Source organism: Triticum urartu, chromosome 6, assembly GCF_003073215.2.
Source record: "Triticum urartu cultivar G1812 chromosome 6, Tu2.1, whole genome shotgun sequence".
Classification (NCBI taxonomy): Eukaryota; Viridiplantae; Streptophyta; class Magnoliopsida; order Poales; family Poaceae; genus Triticum; species Triticum urartu.
Window position 1 is genome coordinate 574024318 of NC_053027.1, and position 22154 is coordinate 574046471.

General features: G+C 42.6%; 1 protein-coding gene across 1 annotated transcript; it reads right to left on the reverse strand.

The window, feature by feature from the left end:
• Positions 1-14598: 14598 nt before the first annotated feature.
• LOC125515641 (disease resistance protein RGA5-like) lies at positions 14599-20408 on the reverse strand. Its single transcript, XM_048681154.1, has 4 exons — positions 19498-20408; positions 15500-17441; positions 15296-15414; positions 14599-14922 (listed from the first exon to the last, which is right to left on the reverse strand). The coding sequence occupies exons 1-3, from the start codon at positions 20325-20327 to the stop codon at positions 15394-15396; spliced, it is 2793 nt and encodes a 930-aa protein (XP_048537111.1). The 5' UTR covers positions 20328-20408; the 3' UTR covers positions 14599-14922; positions 15296-15393.
• Between the last annotated feature and the right edge of the window lie 1746 nt (positions 20409-22154).

Genomic DNA, 22154 nt, shown 5'->3' on the forward strand with positions numbered 1-22154 from the left:
CAAGCGTGCAACAGACGCCGGGAGAAACAACAACCAGAACAAACATAGATTTTGTAGATGAAGCAACATACTCATTTTCTGAACAACAACCTGGATGCTGTACCTGTACAAAGCTCAAGAGATGTCGCCTCCACCAGTACAGTGCTTGTAGTTAAACTGAATCTGACAGTGAAACTTTTGTACAAATGCTCGATCTCCTCGAGATATAAAATCGAAACCTGGCGCACTGCATTACTTATTGTGAGTTTGGAGTACAGCTCCTAATGATTGTTAGCTATTTCCAAAACCAGCAGCATCATCTTCACGGAGAGAGTGTCTGAATTTTTAACAGTGATATATAGTCATATAGCAAACATATATATACGTAACTGTAAAAGACCAAGCCTAACTTCAGCCAAATCATTGAGAAAATGAGAAGAGCCCCTGTCTAAATTCATTAATTAGGTGATGTTCCGTTTTCTCCTTAAAAAATGGGGGATCATTTTGTGGATCAATGACAGCTGAAGACCTACTGAAGATGCGTAGAGAGTGCAAACACACGAAGTTCACACATCAAACTGAAAGAATGTCCGAAACAAGGGAGAAAGCTACAACTTCTGTTGAAGACATACTGTGCAGCATATTGGTGTATGTATGTAAAAGGAGCAGGAGCAGCAACCAACAACTCTGATGTTCTTGGCTTCTACTCCCTCCGTCTCATAATGTAAGACATTTTGTCACAGTGTGAAAAAACGTCTTACATTATGAGACGGAGGGAGTACTTCCAAATTAATTGGTGTAAAATTGTCCTGGGGAGAGATCTGGCGATGCATTAACTGCCTACTCGTCATTGTCGATCTTCGACGACAGGTTGTGGCGATGTTCGAGGACAACTGGTGGCGGTTTCGATGCCCAAATCCATCAGCGTCATCTTGGTCCAATTCCAACATCCCCAGGATTTATCACCGAAAAATAAGAAAGAAAATAACAACTCGGATGACATGCGGTGTACACAAAGAGCGCCATTTACAACTGTCATGTTAAATACAGTAGCTTTCTCGAATGGCAGTAGGGCAATAGTAGCCGATTTCGAAATAGTAGCAGTGCTTGCATCTCAGCAACAATAAAGATAAAACCGAGTAAGCATCTGCAGGCACAGTTGACCCGCTCCTCGTGGAAACAAGCAGAATCGGAATGCCCGCTGAAACTTAGACATGTCCACTGCAAAAAATGTACTTGTTGACACGAATGTAGGTGAGAACTCTGAAAATTGTATTCAAAATGGGATGAGGAGCAGGATCCAGGAGCAACTCTCGTGTTTGGTGATGATGTGTCCCTTGGTTGTGGCTTGTTAACATACTGATGCGAGCAATAGAAGCCCCAGTTATGCAATGTCCAACATCATCATGCAGTGTCAGTGCAGCAGCCCCTCTTGAGTCTTGGCCCCATTCAACAAGAGAATTTCTTGGGTCCATTATCAGCAGGGACATCGAAGCACCAAATCTTCTACTAAATCATCTGTAGAACTTTGCTACAAATGCCTTGTCTCCCAAGAGATCACGTGCCGGTGCTGCACTCACTGGATTCAGGATGGGTCTATAATGGGTCCGATCTAGATCTAGGGAAGGAGGAGTAGGTAGCAGGGAGGAGAAGAAGGAGGCCGAAGAAGATCAGCTTCTCATAAGAATATTCGGTTACAATAATTCTCGATGACCTCACTCACTCAACGCACGCCTCATATAACACTAGCCCGGCATGCAGGCCAGCTCACATACGCTCTCACTCGCTGCCTGGCCCACTCATCAGCTTCTTCTCCTCCTCCTGCTCGCCAGATTCTCTGCTCGCTGGGCCCACAAGGTCAGAGCCTTTTGGCCCGTCATTGCCCGCTGTACTGGTCGTCATCTCCCAGCAGTCGAAAACATTTTGTAGCTCAGGCTTGATAGAGTTTCAGTTCCCTTTCAGATATGTGAAAAGAGCAACCTATGCAACAAGTTTGACTCAGAAAAATGGCGCCCTGACAGAGTTGCTGCCTGGATTGGAGCTGCTCCCCTTTTGACGTCTTGGTTGGGTAATGCAATGCATTTGTAGCTGAAAATGCAGTTTTCTTGCTGGGAAGCTCTTTGAGATGTTACTCCTTTTTTCTATTGATGATGATTGATTCACAAGGCTACTCTTTAACTTGTGCTTCCTTGGCTCATGGACATGATCAGGATGTCTGTCTCAAAGGTTCAACCACTTCTGCTCTTTTCAAATGGGCTACTAAAGCTAATTAACATGTTGTTGCAGAAACACTTATGTTTGGTGACGTTGCTGGTTTTTGGCTTGGTGATCCACTCATCCTGTGAAAAAATAGAAGCCCCTGTTAATGTTATGCAGTGTCCATCACCATCATGCAGTGGCAGTGCAGCAGCAGCTCTTGAGGCTATTCAACAAAAGCTGGCTGGTGTGGATTGTCAGCAAGGCTGACACCCAAGCACCCAATCTGCTGCTACTGATGGATCTGCGAAATGACTTTGGTACAAATGCCTTGTCTCCTCAAGAGATCGAAAGCTCACCGAGTTCAGGATGGGTCCGTGTCCATCAGCGTTATCTTCATCCAGGAAACAGGGAGTGTCTCCTTTCATATGGTCTTGTGTCTGCTCTATTCATGTCAGCCTTTGCGGCATTACAAGCTCGCATGGAGTCAATTCATATGGTCTTGTTTCCTAGTTATTGGCTTTTATCCATGCCCGGCACCATCTGGATCATCTTCTTCTTCATGCAGCCTATTCAAAAAATAGAGTGTGTCCGTTCCAACATCAGCCAGGCACTAAAGGAGCTTCCTTGATGTCTAGTTTGCGGCATTACAAGCTCGCACAAGGAAATAACTAGCCAAGAAGAAAATGGCTTCATCTCGTTTAAACAACTGCCGGCACCTGACTGGAGGATCAAGCGTGCAACAGACGCCGGGAGAAACAACAACCAGAACAAACATAGATTTTGTAGATGAAGCAACATACTCATTTTCTGAACAACAACCTGGATGCTGTACCTGTACAAAGCTCAAGAGATGTCGCCTCCACCAGTACAGTGCTTGTAGTTAAACTGAATCTGACAGTGAAACTTTTGTACAAATGCTCAATCTCCTCGAGATATAAAATCGAAACCTGGCGCACTGCATTACTTATTGTGAGTTTGGAGTACAGCTCCTAATGATTGTTAGCTATTTCCAAAACCAGCAACATCATCTTCACGGAGAGAGAGTGTCTGAATTTTTAACAGTGATATATAGTCATATAGCAAACATATATATACGTAACTGTAAAAGATCAAGCATAACTTCAGCCAAATCGTTGAGAAAATGAGAAGAGTCCCTGTCTAAATTCATTAATTAGGTGATGTTCCATTTTCTCCTTAAAAAATGGGGGATCATTTTGAGGATCAATGACAGCTGAAGACCTACTGAAGATGCGCAGAGAGTGCAAACACACGCAGTTCACACATCACACTGAAAGAATGTCCGAAACAAGGGAGAAAGCTACAACTTCTGCTGAAGACATACTGTGCAGCATATTGGTGTATGTATGTAAAAGGAGCAGGAGCAGCAACCAACAACTCTGATGTTCTTGGCTTCTACTCCCTCCGTCTCATAATGTAAGACATTTTGTCACAGTGTGAAAAAACAACTTACATTATGAGACGGAGCGAGTACTTCCAAATTAATTGGTGTAAAATTGTCCCGGGGAGAGATCTGGCGATGCATTAACTGCCTACTCGTCATTGTCGATCTTCGACGACAGGTTGTGGCGATCTTCGAGGACAGCTGGTGGCGGTTTCGATGCCCAAATCCATCTGCATCATGTTGGTCCATTTCCAACATCACCAGGATCTATCACCGAAAAAATAAGAAAGAAAAGAACAACCCGGATGACATGCGGTGTACACAGAGAGCGCCATTTACAGCTGTCATGTTAAATACAGTAGCTTTCTCGAATGGCAGTAGGGTAGTAGTAGCCGATTTCGAAATAGTAGCAGTGCTTGCATCTCAGCAACAATAAAGATAGAACTGAGTAAGCATCTGCAGGCACAGTTCCTCGTGGAAACAAGCAGAATCGGAATGCCCGCTGAAACTTAGACATGTCCACTGCAGAAAATGTACTTGTTGACACGAATGTAGGTGAGAACTCTGAAAATTGTTTTCAAAATGGGATGAGGAGCAGGAGCCAGGAGCAACTCTCGTGTTTGGTGATGATGTGTCCCTGGGTTGTGGCTTGTTAACATACTGATGCGAGCAATAGAAGCCCCAGTTATGCAATGTCCAACATCATCATGCAGTGTCAGTGTAGCAGCCCCTCTTGAGTCTTGGCCCCATTCAACAAGAGAATTTCTTGGGTCCATTATCAACAGGGACATCGAAGCACCAAATCTTCTACTGAATCATCTGCAGAACTTTGGTACAAATGCCTTGTCCCCAAGAGATCAAGTGTCGGCGCTGCACTCACTGGATTCAGGATGGGTCTGTAATGGGTCCGATCTAGATCTGGGGAAGGAGGAGTAGGTAGCAGGAGGAGAAGAAGGAGGCCGGAGAAGATCAGCTTCTCATAAGAATATTCGGTTACAATAATTCTCGATGTCCTGACTCACTCAACGCACGCCTCATATAACACTAGCCCGGCATGCAGGCCAGCTCACATACGCTCTAACTCGCCGCCTGGCCCACTCGTCAGCGTCTTCTTCTCCTCCTGCTCGCCAGATTCTTTGTTCGCTGGGCCCCCATTGTCAGAGCCTTTTGGCCCGTCGTTACCAGCTGTACTGGTCGTCGTCTCCCAGCAGTCGAAAACATTTTGTAGCTCAGGCTTGATAGAGTTTCAGTTCCCTTTCAGATATGTGAAAAGAGCAATCTATGCAACAAGTTTGACTCGGAAAAATGGTGCCCTGACAGAGTTGCTGCCTGGATTGGAGCTGCTCCCCTTTCGACGTCTTGGTTGGGTAATGCAATGCATTTGTAGCTGAAAACGCAGTTTTCTTGCTGGGAAGCTCTTTGAGATGTTACTCCTTTTTTCTGTTGATGATGATTGATTCACAAGGCTACTCTTTAACTTGTGCTTCCTTGGCTCATGGACATGATCAGGATGTCTGTCTCAAAGGTTCAACCACTGCTGCTGTTTTCAAATGGGCTACTAAAGCTAATTAACATGTTGTTGCAGAAACTCTTATGTTTGGTGAAGTTGCTGGTTTTTGGCTTGGTGATCCACTCATCCTGTGAAACAATAGAAGCCCCTGTTAATGTTATGTAGTGTCCATCACCATCATGCAGTGATAGTGCAGCAACAGCTCTTGAGGCTATTCAACAAAAGCTGGCTGGTGTGGATTGTCAGCAAGGCTGACACCCAAGCACCCAATCTGCTGCTACTGATGGATCCGCTAAACGACTTTGGTACAAATGCCTTGTCTCCTCAAGAGATCGAAAGCTCACCGAGTTCAGGATGGGTCCGTGCCCATCAGCATTATCTTGGTCCAGGAAACAGGGAGTGTCTCCTTTCATATGGTCTTGTGTCTGCTCTATTCATGTCAGCCTTTGCGGCATTACAAGCTCGCATGGAGTCAATTCATATGGTCTTGTTTCCTGGTTATTGGCTTTTATCCATGCCCGGCACCATCTGGATCATCTTCTTCTTCATGCAGCCCATTCAAAAAACAGAGTGTGTCCGTTCCAACATTAGCCAGGCACTGAAAAAGCTTCCTTGATGTCTAGTTTGCGGCATTACAAGCTCGGACAAGAAAATAACTAGCCTAGAAGAAAATGGCTTCATCCCGTTTAAGCAACTGCCGGCACCTGACTGGAGGATCAAGCGTGCAACAGATGCCGGGAGAAACAACAACCAGAACAAACATAGATTTTTTGAACGACAACCTGGATGATGTACAAAGCTCAAGAGATGTCTCCTCCACCAGTATAGTGCTTGTAATTAAACTGAATCTGACAGTGAAACTTTTGTACAAATGCTCCGGTCTCCTCGAGATATAAAATCGCAACCTGGCGCACTGCATTACTTCATCATGTGTACAGAATGATTACTCGCCCTTCACTGATTTAGGGTGGTCCTTGTGAGTTTTGGAGTACAGCTCCTAATGATTGTTAGCTATTTCCAAAACCAGCAACATCATCTTCACGGAGAGAGAGTGTCTGAATTTTTAACAGTGATATATAGTCATATAGCAAACATATACGTAACTGTAAAAGACCAAGCATAACTTGAGCCAAATCGTTGAGAAAACGAGAAGAGCCCCTGTCTAAATTCATTAATTAGGTAATGTTCCATTTTTTCCTTAAAAAAATGGGGAAGAATTTTGTGGATTGATAACAGCTGAAGACCTACTGAAGATGCGCACACAGTGCAAACACACGTAGTTCACACATCACACCGAAAGAATGTCTGAGACAAGGGATAAAGCTACAACTCTTGCTGAAGACATATTGTGCAGCATATTGGCGTATGTACGTAAAAGGAGCAGGAGCAGCAACCGGCAACTCTGATGTTCTTGGCTTCTAAGTACTTCCAAATTAATTAGTGTAAAATTGTCTTGGGGAGAGATCTGGCGATGCATTAACTGCCTACTCGTCATTGTCGATCTTCGACAGGTTGTGGTGATCTTCAAGGACATCTGGTGGCGGTTTCGATGCCCAATCCATCGGCGTCATCTTCATCCAGTTCGAACATCACCAAGATCTATCACTGGAAAAATAAGAAGGAAAAAAACAACCCAGATGGCATACAAATTGCTACCAGTTGAAAGAGCCATTACAGCTGGCATGTTAAATACAGTAGCTTTCTCGAATGGCAGTAGGGTAGTAGTAGCCGATTTCGAAATAGTAGCAGCAGGTGCTTGCATCTCAGCAACAATAAAGATAGAACTGAGTAAGCACCTGCAGGCACAGTTGACCCCCTCCTCGTGGAAACAAGCAGAATCGGCATGCCTGCTGAAACTTGAAATGTCCACTGCAGAAAATGTACTTGTTGACGCGAATGTAGCTGAAAACTCTGTAAATTGTTTTCAAAATCGGATGAGGAGCAGGAGCCAGGAGCAACTCTCATGTTTGGTGAGGTTACTGCCTTTTGGCTTGGTGACATACTGATGCGAGCAATAGAAGCCCCAGTTATGCAGTGTCCAGCACCATCATGCAGTGCAGCAGCCCCTCTTGAGTCTTGACCCCATTCAACAAGAGAATTTCTTGTGTCCAATATCAGCAGGGGCACCGAAGAATCCAATCTGCTAGTGAAGCATCTGCGGAAATTTGGTACAAATGCCTTGTCTCCAAGAGATTGAGTGCTGGCGCTGAACTCACTGGGTTCAGGATGGGTTCGAATCCATCCGCGCCATCTTCATCCAGGAAACAGACAGCGTCCCCTTGCCAACATCACCAAGACGTATCACTGAAAAAGGGAGGAGGAAAATAACATACAAGTGTCACGGTCCGCATCTTAATTAGATTTTTCGTAACGACACTAGCCCATTTGGAAACAGTAGAGTAGCAGACACAGACACAGGAACAGTTGCACGGTTGAACCTTTGAGCTGCAGAGACAGACAAACAGACAGAGAGACTGATGTGTACATGAGGCCAGGAAACAAAAATTCAAGATAGCCTGATGATGTACATCTCAAAGAGTTTTCCCGTCAAGAAAACTACATCTTAAGCTAGAAACGCATGGCATTACCCAACCAAGACGAAGGGGGTGCGTGAGATGGAGCAGATCCAGGCAGCAACTCTGTTGGAGACTGCATTGTTTCTAGTCAAATTTGTTGTATAGCTTGCTCCTTTCACATATCTTAAAAGGAACTGAGATTCTAACATGCCTGGACTGCAAAATGGTTGTGGCTAATTAGAGAGACGACATACAGTTTTGAATGACAACCAACCAGGATGATCTAGAACTTGAAATTCACACCATTGCAAACTACATAAATGTGACGGGGCTAGGAGCTAACTTCTTTAAGGGGTAACATATCTCAAAAGCTAAAAGCAGAGGTCTGGCGCCCTGATGCATTTTTTACTTATCGCTGAGTTCAGGATGATCCTCGGCGAGCTTCAACGACAACTTGTAGCGATTCCAAGGCCCAACGACATCATCTTCATATGCGACTCATTCAGGAAACAGTCTCCTTTCCAACATTAGACAGGAGACGTAAATAATCATCCGGAGAGTAGCACTCCAAGAGTGGGTCACATAGAATATTTACCAGCGATAAGACTATGAATGACTGTAATCATGTATAACAACATCCCAAAGCACTGAAAATACGAGAAGAGCGTATATGTGATATCACACATCTAGTCAAAACTAAAAAAATGTAAAATCTGCTGTTGCAAAAACATAACTGCCTGCAGATCACATACTTGTACTAACTAATCTCTAACTGAAGGGTGATGCATCCAGCAGTTATCTAGGGATGCCCGGAGAAACAGGCAACCACAACGATAGATTTGAATAGCTACATATCATTCAGAAAGAAACACACATTTTCTGAATGATAGCTTGGAAGCTGTACAAAGAGTTGCACAGCAAGAAACTGCTGCTTAAGCCAGAAATGCCTTATATTACCCAACAAAGAAAAAGGGAGCACAATCAACACATACAGGAAGAGTTGCAATTACACTACCGTTTGAATCGAAACGTCCATAAAAATCGGCCCAACGCAGCGATCCAAATGGACGAGCGTCTGCTTGTTGTCCGCGCGCGACCCATGTCAAGCCCAAATTTGGGTTAGGTTTTGCGTTGGCGTTGACAGGCAACGCTCTTGTCCTCCCGGCCCGTCAATCGGTGGCACATTGGCCATTCCCCCTTCCTTCCATCAACACTCCCGGCCCTCCCACCCATAGCCACCGCCGCCTAGTTCCGGTGCCCAGGCCGCCTGCCCGCACCCACACCTCTCCCAGCAGCACGCTACCCCTCGATGCCCCCTACTTCGGGGTTTGGTGGACCGTTTTTGACACCGTCTCAGCACCCCAACGTCAATGCCACCACGCCCTCACCTTACCTGTCCGCAGCATGCAAGCACGGCTACCTCGCTCGTCGGACGCCGCCATGTTCGCCTCCACACCTCCAGGCCCGCTACATGGTCTCGTAGAGGCGCGAGGCTCTTTACCGGATGGCTTCTTCAACGACATCCACAAGTTGTTCGCTGGTTTGCCCGTAAGGTACAAATGAACTTTGGCAACAAGTACTTTTTCCACAATTTCATTTGTGATTCAGATGATTCTTCATTTGATGATGAGGAGATTGTGGCTGCCGCTTTGGTTGTCCATGACTACATAGTAGGCATTGGCCAATATTGGCTCGATCCCAGGGCATACTCCGACGTTGAATCGCAACCGAGAGAGCAGCAATTGCCTACTCCGACAGGACTACATCGAGTCCCCTAACCCGCTCTTCAAACACCACCTATTCCGGCGCGCTTTCCATATGGCTAGACATGTGTTCAACCGTATCCGAGAGAGGGTGGTGACGTACGACAACTATTTCGAGTCCAAGGAGGATGCCCTCGGAAAGATTGGTTCTCCTCTTATCAGAAATGCACTACAGCTATTGGGATGCTTGCATACGGAGTTCCCGGTGATCTCATTGATGAGTATGTCCGGATAAGCGAATACACGCATAGACTCCATGTACAAGTTCTGCAAGGTTGTGATAGCAGTTTTTGGCCCGGAGTATTTGACATCACCAACTATGACAGATACAACCCAGTTGTTGGTGATCAATGCCAGTAGGGGCTTTTTCCGGAGATGCTTGGTAGCATAGATTATATGCACTCAGAGTGGAAGAACTGCCCTTCTGCTTGGCTGGGGCGGTATAGGCTCACCTCGACTATGTCCATCTCATGCTGAAAGGCCTATCAGCCATGCTGATTGGAGCACGCCCACATAGGGTGTATGGAGGCAACCATGTTCGCCCCGACCCCAAAAAAATGTTCAGAATTTCAAAATTTGTTTAAATTCTCAAAAAATGTTCAGAATTTCATTTTGTTTCAATTTACAAAAAAATAGAATTTTTAAAATTTCCAAAAATGTCAGAATTTCTAATTTTGATTAAATTCTAAAAAAAGGTTCAGAATTTCAAATTTGTTTAATTTTCAAAAAATCTTCATAATTTCAAATCTTCTCTAAATTTTAAAAAATACTCAGAATTTCGAAATTTGTTCAGTTTTTCAAATAATGTTCAGAATTTCGATATTTGTTTAAGTTTTAAAATAAATGGAATTCCAAAATGTGTTTAAATTTCCAAAATGTTCAGAATTTCAAATTTTGTTTAAATTTTCAAAAAATCTTCAGAATTTCAAAATTATTTCAATATTTTTAAAAATTCGTATTTTTTTAATTTCCAAAATAATCTGAATTCCCAAATCTGTTTATTTTTTTTGAAACAATTGGAATCCAAAATGTGTTTAAATTTTTGTTCAGGTTTTCCAAATTTTGTCCACCATTCAAAAAAATTATACAAAATTTGAAATTTTTCTACATGTCTAAACACATGCAAGATGCCAAACAAAGTCTCAATTCAGTATGTCACAGCACATACACCGGTACCAAACAACAGTAAATGCATGTACTCAGCATGTCTAGAGGTAGCATGTCTTAAAGGGGAAGAACAATGCTATGGTGGGAACTGCAAAAAAAACACACCCTGAAAGGGTGCTCACAGGCCAACAACACTTAGTTGCATGAATTCGTGGTCCACTACAGTAAATAGCAAAAGCATGGCCATCCAGCCGCCTCCAGCCCAGACGGCCCAACAGTTGCATGAATTCCACTACACACACACACGGCTGAACATTCTAGCGTGAATTTCATTGCAATTAATTGCTTTTTTTTAGAGAAAAAACTGCTGCTAAAAAATCATTGAAACTTGAGCAACACTAGTGTTGGTGACCTAATAGTTCTCATGTTCCTGGTCCTTGGCTCTTTCTTGAAACTTTTGTAAAGTAAAGATGTCTTGTGTCCCTCAAAGTTGGCGCTCCTTTATTTATTTCCTCGCATATACATAAGCTCTATCTTGCGTGTCATCGGCCATGAACACTGAGGCCCTCTTTGATTTGTACGATTCTCAACACGAGAATAGTGAAAATAAAAGATTGGAGTGGCATGCCCACTTGAATCCCATAGGATTAGCACAGAGTGTTTGATCCACATGCAAAACAAAGAATGTGAAAAATGTGGTTGGAGTGGATGCTAGATTTTCAATGAAATATAGTAGATTCCATAAGAAAAATTCCTACGAACCAAATGGCCAATGTAGGAAAAATTCCTAAGGGTTCTAACCCTCCATAAATCTAATAAAATTCCTTTGAATCAAAGAAGCCCTGAAATTAACACACATTTTTTATGAAATTGAAATTAATACACATGTGCTTCATTCATAGGTTCGTGGGCTTCTTGGGTGACAAGAGCCTTGGGGCCAGGGTCATCGATGGCCACACGCGCATGCTCCCGGGCCACCAGAAAGTGCACGCCCTCCTGCATGCACTTTGAGGAGTCCGGCATCACCTGATGCGCAGTAAACTACGCTTAGAGGTGGTAATCCCTATTGGGAGCTCCTAACCGGCGCTCTCAGCGCCGGTTTTGACTACTGGCGCTCGAAGGTGGTGCTACTTGGGCCGGCCCAGCAAATCTTCGTTCGCTAGCTCGTGGGCAGCGCGATAAAATAACAGAAAATGTAGCGATGTGGAGGATCGAACTCGCACCACTATTAAAATGTAGGACCTTGGCAAACCACCACAACAACTGTGTGGTAGCGATCAATTCAGGGAGCGAACTTTTTTAAGAATACGTGGCAGTGCAATTAATTGCACATTTCTATTGTTTACTGTAGCACTTTGATTCGCGAATTATTTCAAAACTATTATGGAAATGTGTTTTTTAATGTTCATCTGTTCATCTGTTCACAAAAGTTCAAAAAGAAAAGGAGTTCATCGATTTTGAAAAGAGTTCATCGAATTGAAAAAATTCATAGGTTTTGAAAAGAGTTCATCGATTTTGAAAAAAAGTTCAACGGCTTGGAAATAAGTTCATCGATTTGTAAAAGGAGTTCATCGGTTTTGAAAAAGAGTTCATCGGTTTTGAAAAAAAGTTCATTGATTTGGAAAAAGAGTTCATCAATTTTGAAAAGAGTTCATTGATTTGGAAAAAGAGTTCATCAATTTTGAAAAAGATTTCATCGATTTGGAAAAAGAGTTCATCAATTTGAAAAAAAAATCATTGATTTGGAAAAAAGAGTTCATCGATTTTGAAAAAAAGATCATCCATTTTGAAAAACAATTCACAAATTTGAAAAGGTTCATCAGATTTTGAAAAAAATCACACATTTAACAAAGAAAAAGAAAAATAAAAAGAACAAAACCGTTCCAACAAAGGAGAAAAAGGAACAGGATAAAGGAAAAAAGAATGAAGAATGAAGAAAATAGTTGATAATGAACAAAATAGCGAAGAAGACCCAAATGAACATATCTGTTGTGGTTGGCCGGTTGGTTACTGCGGCATGCATTGAAAGAAGATGTCGAGGGAACGAATCCCTCCCACGCGTTTCTATTCTTTTTTGCGGGATAAAAGCAGAAGAAAGAACGTAGATGGGCCCAGCCCAGGTCGCTGAGGGGTATGCGCCCGTTAGTGAAAACAGCTAAAGCAGGCGCAGCGGGCGCTGTTTAGGATTTGCCTCCCTATTTGAGGCATTCTGTATCAAACTGTCGAGGATTCGCACGGCCGAACGATCGAGAGATGGGCTAGCCCATTTAGCAGCTACATGTTCAACAAAATCTCAGTTGTAAGAAATTTCCAGACGGTTCCACTTTTGTTTTCTTTTTTGGTTTTTCCTTTTATTTTTTAAAACATTAAAAATTGTTTTTCTTTTCCTTTAAAAGCAGAAGAAAGAACGTAGATGGGCCCAGCCCAGGTCGCTGAGGGGTATGCGCCCGTTAGTGAAAACAGCTAAAACGGGCGCAGCGGGCGCTGTTTAGGATTTGCCTCCCTATTTGAGGCATTCTATATCAAACTGTCGAGGATTCGCACGGCCGAACGATCGAGAGATGGGCTAGCCCATTTAGCAGCTACATGTTCAACAAAAATCTCAGTTGTAAGAAATTTCCAGACGGTTCCACTTTTGTTTTCTTTTTTGGTTTTTCCTTTTATTTTTTAAAACATTAAAAATTGTTTTTCTTTTCCTTTAAAAGCAGAAGAAAGAACGTAGATGGGCCCAGCCCAGGTCGCTGAGGGGTATGCGCCCGTTAGTGAAAACAGCTAAAACGGGCGCAGCGGGCGCTGTTTAGGATTTGCCTCCCTATTTGAGGCATTCTATATCAAACTGTCGAGGATTCGCACGGCCGAACGATCGAGAGATGGGCTAGCCCATTTAGCAGCTACATGTTCAACAAAAATCTCAGTTGTAAGAAATTTCCAGACGGTTCCACTTTTGTTTTCTTTTTTGGTTTTTCCTTTTATTTTTTAAAACATTAAAAATTGTTTTTCTTTTCCTTTAAAAGCAGAAGAAAGAACGTAGATGGGCCCAGCCCAGGTCGCTGAGGGGTATGCGCCCGTTAGTGAAAACAGCTAAAACGGGCGCAGCGGGCGCTGTTTAGGATTTGCCTCCCTATTTGAGGCATTCTATATCAAACTGTCGAGGATTCGCACGGCCGAACGATCGAGAGATGGGCTAGCCCATTTAGCAGCTACATGTTCAACAAAAATCTCAGTTGTAAGAAATTTCCAGACGGTTCCACTTTTGTTTTCTTTTTTGGTTTTTCCTTTTATTTTTTAAAACATTAAAAATTGTTTTTCTTTTCCTTTAAAAGTATTGGAAATTTTAAAAATATTCAGGATTTTTATTTTTTAGAATTTCAATTTTTTCCCATTTTATTTATTTTTGGGATTTTGAAACTTCTTCACAATTAAAAATGTTCACATATTTTTGAATAATTTATGAATTTCAATAAATGTTCACACACTTTTATAAAAATGTTCATAATTCTTATTTAACGTTTAAGAAAATATTAATATACTTTAGAAAGTTTGCGTTAGAAAAACAACTTGTTCACAAACATTTCAAAAATTGTCCACATTTAAGAAAAATGTTCTCAAAATTTCAAAAAATCTCCACTTTATAAAATAATCAATGTTGCTGTGTTTTGTTTTGAAAAAAAAAACCGAAAAAACAAACCCGTTAGAACGTTGAACATGAAAAAAAAAGTCGGGCACTCGTTAGCTCGCCCAGTCAATACAGTGTTGCGAGCGCTTAATGGAAGCGTGGCACCACCCATCTCGAACCTGCTAGCTGCTGATGCACAGTCACGTGGAGATGAGGGTGCTGCCCATTGTAGGGTCGACGCAGTGGCGATGATTTAGTATATAAAGTTAGTACAAAGTCGGGTCATCTATTTTGAAACGGAGGAAGTACTGCACAGCATATCGTAGTACTATATGGTGGATGCAGTGACCGTTCCCGTGATAATGCAGACTTCCGTCTTCCAAAAAAGGCACCCATTAACGGCGTCCACAATGACAATGTAACTATCAACCGGCACTAATTAAGCAACCTTTTTTTTTGTTAATCAATCTAGAACAGGACTCTGCATGACCTGCATCAGCTCCAACTTTATCCAAAAATGTAAATAATAACGGTAGAATACTGTGAAACACCAAACACGTTCTATGAGTGACAAATTAGTTGTACGATCTAGAGAAAAAGTTCACATTTCAGCACACAATTGTGAGAGGCCGAGAGGGCAAGGAGTTCTCTACATTCAGGAGTAACCAGACTTCTTGCTAAGTTGCCAGGATATACGAAACCTCCTGAAACATGAGGGTACGTAGCCGGATTCAGAAACAACATGAGAAGAGAGGCTCCGTGACATCAACCGGCCAAGCGCTGAAATGTACATGCGCCGGCCCTTCAGTCACCCGGGCAGTAGCAATGCACTGTAAATCATGGGCACCATTAGATTTTAGCAGCGATGGCAAGCGCGGTATATATTGATTATTGAACTCTAACACCATAAGAGTAACAGTATCCATATTGTTGAGAAAATGCAGAAAGGCTTATGAATTGTTCAGTTCAATAAACTTTAACACTAGCAAACTAGTCGAGGAAAATCTCTTTGCCGAATAACTTGTTGAAAAAAATGACTACTAAAAGGGGGGTAAAGAAATGAATAATAACATCGTAGTAACGGTTATCTAGTTTAAGTACATGAGGGGTCAGCAAACAAATATATATTCTGAAGTAACGGTTATCTAGGACACAAGTCGTAGTATAGTAATAAGCCAGATTGAGATAAAATTGGCCAAGTACCTCAGTGGTAGTTTGTCCCTGGTAGAAAACCAGTAACTGAAACGACTTGCCAGGCAGAACTTGGATACATTCACCGCAATAGATTGACTGAAGCGATTTCAGCAACGCCTTGATGAGCCCTGCAAAATATAGCAAGTTATAAAGACAGACAACTTGGGGAGATGAGGCAACTGAATTGGGAGAGAGATAAATGTTGAGGCATACCACTGCATCATACTCTCCATCATAGAGTATAGTAGGATGGTTGGGATTCATCCTGGCTGCTCTCTCCATGGCGGCCTTTAAGTCCACATCGGCCCCAATCTCGCTACATGCATTGCACCTGATAGTAATAAGGCGGGGGAGGTTTTCAATCCCGAAATCAAAAGACTCGCCTTTAATCGCGAGAAAAGAAAGATAGAGTTTTTCTAAATTGGACATGGATCCTACTGCAAACATCAGATCCACCCCGAAATTAACACCCGTATCATAAACAAACTGTTTCAAGCATTGGAATCCAACTTCTCCACCAATTCTGACCCTTGTGCCTTCATTCACCCATGGTCGGCACAGATCCAGAATGAGCAGAGCAGGTAAGGCTCCAAGGATGCACAGATCTTCTTGCTCTAGTCTCGTCACCTCAAGTCGTAACTTCCGCAGGTTGACAAGGGAGCCCATCCATTTCGGAACTTGCGGGATACATGACGCATAAGTCAAAAGTTGTTCAAGACTGAGCAGAGTAGAGAAGAATTGTCCCTCTAACAAGTCGCCCGCAAACTCAACTTCAAGAAAACGAAGGTTCTGACTGACTAGGTTATCAAGGCAAGATGCAACGGCTTTCTTGCACTCCTTACTTGCAACTGCATGTTGAGTGTGATGATCAAATTCAAAACAGAGTTTCAACTTCTTCAGATTCTTGAGCTGACCAAGTTCTTGCAGGAGGTTTAATGGCTCCTTGAAGACCCCAACCTCACCCAACCTCTCCAGTGATTGCATCTTCAAAATTCCAGCAGGAAATTTAACCTTGCTGCAAACCATTAGGTTCACCAGCCTTTCTAGATTAACAATACTTGCAGGCAGTTCATGTAGCCCGCACCATCTTAGGTCTAGAATCTCTAAGCACTGTAAATGTCCGATCTGTTCTGGGAGCTCACTTATGTCTGTTTCTCTAAGGTCAAGGTACCTCAACTGAAATAACCCCACTATATTCACAAGATGATGGTTTTCCATTTGACTGCAATCTCTAAGGACTAGAACACGCAAATGCTTGAACTCATTGAGAGAAGGGATTTCCACAAGACCCGGAAATAAACTAAATGATCGGACATGAGACAATACAATGCCGCTTAGAACAAAATAATCTTCTCTGTCTTTCACTTGTATAGCGAGCCGCCGGACTTTGTTTTGTGTCCCAACGGTTAGATTAGGAACACCAACTAATGTAACAAAGTTTTCTTCAATGGACTTGAATATGATGAAATCAAGAATTGTGTCATGTACTCGACAACTCCACACATTGCCATATCTGGTCATTTCCACCGGTTGGATCAAACTTCTATTGATGAGCTCATTGAAATACTTCTCTCCTAACTCATATGTTGTATACCTGCCTTCTTTATGAATGAATCCTTCACCAATCCATCTCCTTATCAGGCCCTTTTTCTCAATAACAGAATCCTCTGGAAATATACTGAGATATAAAAGACAAGTTTTTAGATGAATAGGCAGATCAAAGTAACTAAGTGACAATATCTTTATCATTCTTTGGACACTTGAGTTCCTTTCAAGTGCACATCCAATTGAAGCTTTTACTTGATTCCAATGATGCTCTGTTTGTTCAGTGTTAGCCAGCAAACCAGATATAGCAATGATTGCCAGAGGTAAACCATCACATTTTTCCAAGATCTGGTCAGAAACTTCTTCAAGATATGCAGGGCAGTTTTCTTTGGAGTTGAATAGTCTTCCATAGAATAATTGTCTCGAGTGTACCATATTAAGAGGTTTTATATTATAAATATGGCCTCGGAAAGATGAATGGCACGAATGAGCAACATTGCTGATGCGAGTAGTAGTGATTATTTTACTGCCATAATTGCTTGAAGGGAATGCACACTTCAGAACATCCCATGACTCCTCCTTCCATATATCGTCAACAACAATCAAGTACCTGCTCATAGAATTAAGAGGGATAATAGAAAGCTTAGATATAAAGAGAAAAACATATATTCTTTGACAACGTATCATACTTGGAACAAGAAAGCCAACATAAATGTTAAAATGCTATTACAGACTAACCCCGCAAAAAAAATGCTATCACAGACTTAATTCATTATGTCGGTGGTAGAGCATCTCTAGCAAAGTCACCATATTGGCATCCTCCGTACCACATATGGAGCACACTCCATAGTCACCATGTTTGGTGCCTCCATAATCATGGGACCCAGTTGTTAATGGACATCCCTTTTTCGTGAACGTCCTTGCCATCCCGCATGAGGTAGGAGGCCCAGAGTTTTTTTTCTTCATGCCATGTGCAATCTACATGCAATGTCCATATAGAGTGTGCTCCAAAAGGCAACCCAAGACGGCATATATGGCGACTGGGAAGCCAGATATGGAGGGAGCTCAATAAATTACGTCAATCTCTTATAAGATGCCAAATCTACTAGAGTGCCTTTTTTGCCAAAATCGCCATAGTAGCGGTTATTATGGCCATAGTGCCGATATGATGACTCTGCTAAAGTTTCTCTTAGTCTAGCACATTACGTACTTAGAATGACAATGAGAAACTTAAATAGAATGGATGATGACCAAAAATAATCATATACCCTAGTTATTTTGAGAAGCATGCATCATCAAAACAAGACATAGATCAAGACATGATTTTCAATAAAATATATCAAGAACGCATCTAGCAGTTCGTGGCACACGGTCAAAAAGGGAAAGCCTACCAACCAAGAAGGGATATGCCAAACCAATCACGCCACCTGGTCCCTCTTCATGTGCTATACGTCCACATGATCCCTACAGTAATGCATTTGTTTTCTTGTGCCTTAAATTTGGGTTTTCGAAAATCTGAAAATTCATAGCTTCCAAATCGCGTGGGAGAATTCAGATCCGTTATCACTTGGAATCCCCAGAACAATCTCTTCGAAAGTAGGCCCCATTTTTATATGTATCGTTGAGGCTTTTCAATGCCAAATTTGGTGCTACATGGTGCAACTTTAGTACCACAAAATGCAAATTCAGTGTTGCGTGAACCAACTTCATGTGAGGTTGTAATTTAACAATCACGTTAACGAACTTCTTATTATGTGCGACTCAGCGTGCTGCTCCACACAACTGCCTATTAGTTCATGCGTAACTTCCCTCCTACCCATGGATATGCAATTTCATTGTTGGCATCCAACCCCACCAACCCTATCAGTGAGATGTACGACTTAGTCAGCTGCCCCGGCCAACTATCTAGCAGTCAATGTAGGACTCCCCTCCTACTTGTGGACGTGTACTTTGCACTATTTGCACACTGCATCAATTACCCTCTGAGTCAGACGTGCGACTTCGTCTCCTGGCCCGGCCAACTGCCTCGCAGTTGATGTATAGTTTCCGCTGCAGGAACCCCATGTCAACTATCCTACCGGTGAGATGTGCAATTTAGTCTTGCACGGACCAACTTCCTAGCCGTCCGTGTGTAACGTTTCCAACTAACAGGAAGTTAGCAGACAGAGCACTAATTTTGGTTTTCGAAACACTAAAGTTCGTTCCTGGAAAACAATAGTTGCATAGAAAAAAGTTCATCAAAACATATCCATGCCAGATCTAGTTTCGAAGAGCTCATCCTGAGAAACCTACTGGTGAAACATATCTTAATTCAGATGTTGGGTTAAAAAGTTATGACTTCTTGGAAGTTTTGACAATGTAAACAAATGTATAACAGGCATAGGTCGGCAGTGCCTGTGTACATAACGCGTCTTGTTTCATTCATGGGTCGGCCCCTGCGCATGTGCTTCTCCAGACCACATGCCCAAACAGCTGCCCCAAGTCGCGTGTTGCGGTACTGCGCTCTAGGCCAAAAAAGTGCAGCTACACTTTTAATCATTTGGGATATATTAACTATATACATGAAGAACTATATCAAAAACAAGTTTACTAGTATGTTTTCCATGTCAAATAACTTTCTAATTATACATTGAAGGAGGACGACTAGACATGGGTAGAAGTTGTACCTTTTATCTGCTAGGAAATCATTGATCTTGCTGATGACTTGTTGTATACTCCCTGATTTAGTGTCACCATATTTTTGACCAGTAACTTCACTAAGAATAGTCCTCAAGATACACATCATGTCTGGATTTCTTGACACGGATAAGAAATTGTGACACTCAAATTGCCCTTTGAGCTCCTGATACACTTGGTTTGCAAGGGTTGTCTTGCCCATACCTCCAGCTCCAACAATAGAGACCATCTTTATTTGGTGTTGGGTTGAAGCAACTCCATCATCTTGTGTCAACATTTTTATTATCTCACACTTCGGTTCATCAATTCCGATGAGTTTTGAGGCATGCTCAAAGATAGCAAGCGCTCTGGGGTCAACAGTTGCATTTCTGGTGCTGGAGAAATCGTCACGGTTCTTGTACCTTGCATTCCTCTGGCCCACCTCAATGATTTGTTTCTTCAAACCTTGAATCTCCTTGCCAATCCGATGATGAGTCTTCATCTTTCCCAACTTCCCTAGCGAGGACTTGATCTTCTCTATGAAACCATCTGGCTTTGCATCTTTCTGGTCGGCACCTTGCATGAAGTCATCGATAGAGTCCTCCATGTCATATGAGAGCTCCCTCACCGCCGTCATCCACACCTTATCCTGCACATCAGGATCCTCCTCCTCTGACATCTTCACGAGAAAGGCATGCATGGCGGCGAGCTCGTCCGTGAGGAACTTGATCTCGCCATGCACCCCCTTGAGACGCTTGTACTCGTCTCCCAGCAAAGTAGCCAGCTTCTCCAGGACGGGTTTCAGGGCCCCCGTCACTGCACTCACCAGAGCGGCCTCCATGGTTGAGAGCTTGTGAGTGTGGTAGCTAGCTAAGTTAATTTTGTGTGAGGGAGGATGAGTTGTGGCAGCAGCGTAGGTCGAATGGGTGCTCCCCACCTTAGCATCGGTTCATTGTAACTAAATAACGTGCTTTCCATGTAGTACCACCATGTGCATCGCACCGTTGCTCCACCGGAGAGGCTCTGTTAATTAACCTTAGATAGATGCTAACCCCGACGAGGAAGAAACAAAAAAAACTGCGTTGCTCAATGTCGAAAAGTGTGTGATGTCTCTGTGCTCGTTAATTTATGTTCAAAATGCATCGGAATGTGCAGGCGTGCGTACAGAGATCTGAAACAATTTGTCGACACGAGGTATATATTAGTACATTTTTGACAATACAGTAGTACTCCTCTTTGATTAGTTTAACTAACAGGTTGTCTGCACTCCATGTTAACTCCTCTAGATCTGCGCATGAGCTGTGCCTCTGACAGTCTAACTAGGTGTATTAGTTTTTTGTTCCCGAGGTATTCGTTTTTGCACTCGCCAGCTACTCCCCCGCCCCGGTTTATCAGGTCCCTCTTATTTTGGAACAAAATTTGACTTATAAATTGAACTACAAAAATTATAAATTGTATAACACAAAAAGTATATCATGGAAAACTTCTTTCAAATACAAATCCGAGAGTGTACTTTTTGTAGCATGTACTTTATATTTAGTTATTTGTAATATAGATGGTCTAAGTCTGACACAAAATATGTAGGGATCAAATAAATCCAAATGGATGGAGTAGCTTTGTTCTTCAAGACCTACGACGTCGTAGCTTTGTTCAAGATCGACAAATTACTGATGCCGGGGAATAAATACTAGATTTGTTTCATTTCTTTCAGCGAAAACGGAAGGCACTCCTTATTTCGAATGAGATTTCTTTTGAGAGAGTGAAATTTGAGTGAGATATCGGATGACTCGAAAGGGAAATTTCATAAAATTTCACTATGCATAATCTTAGGGAAGTTAAACTAAGGGCCCCTTTGATTTTAAGAAATTTGATAGCATTTTGTCAGATTTTGGATGCTTAGAATTTTTTCCTATGGGACCTGAGGATTTTTCCTAAGTATTCCTTCGCACTCTACTTGGAGAAAAAACAATGTAAGCATAAAACTTTTCCTTTGTTTTTATATGTTGTCCAACACTATTTGTTGTAAAATCCTATTGTTTTCTCAATCATGTAGGATTCAAATGGATATGTTAATACATTTTCCCCTTATTCATGAGAACTTTTATTGACTCAAATGTCCCAGCAAATATATACAACAAGACTCCTTCCTAACCCTTCATTCTCTCACACTTGGTCTTGCCTCTTGACAGTCGACTCCTGTCAGCCAACTTTATTGGCGTTGCCGCCTAGAATATGTTTGGGAGAAGAGCGGGCGATCTTGTGCAAATAGTAGGCCTAGATTTAGAGTTCCCTTAAGAAGGTGTGGCACTATGCAGGGCAGAAAAATGCTACGAAAGCAGGCGGGTTGCATCGGTGGCGGTTCTCCTGCGTGCGTTGCTCCTATGGTCGGAGACCCAGGTGGAGAGGGTGCCATCGCCTGCTCTTGTCTGAATAAGCTCACTTGGATCCAGCATCCGGAGGTTTTCTTCACATTCTTGCTTCCCTTCCATGTGCTCGAGGAGACGTGGTCAAGGCAGCCAAAGATCTCCCGCGAGGTGATGCGACAGTTTGGTCCCGGCGCTCATCCACGACAATGAGTATAGTAAAGCTACGGTGCATGCTAAGTCTCAAGTCCTTATGGGGAGATAGCGGGTTGCCAGGGAGGTTTTTGCTCAATATGGGTGGCAAC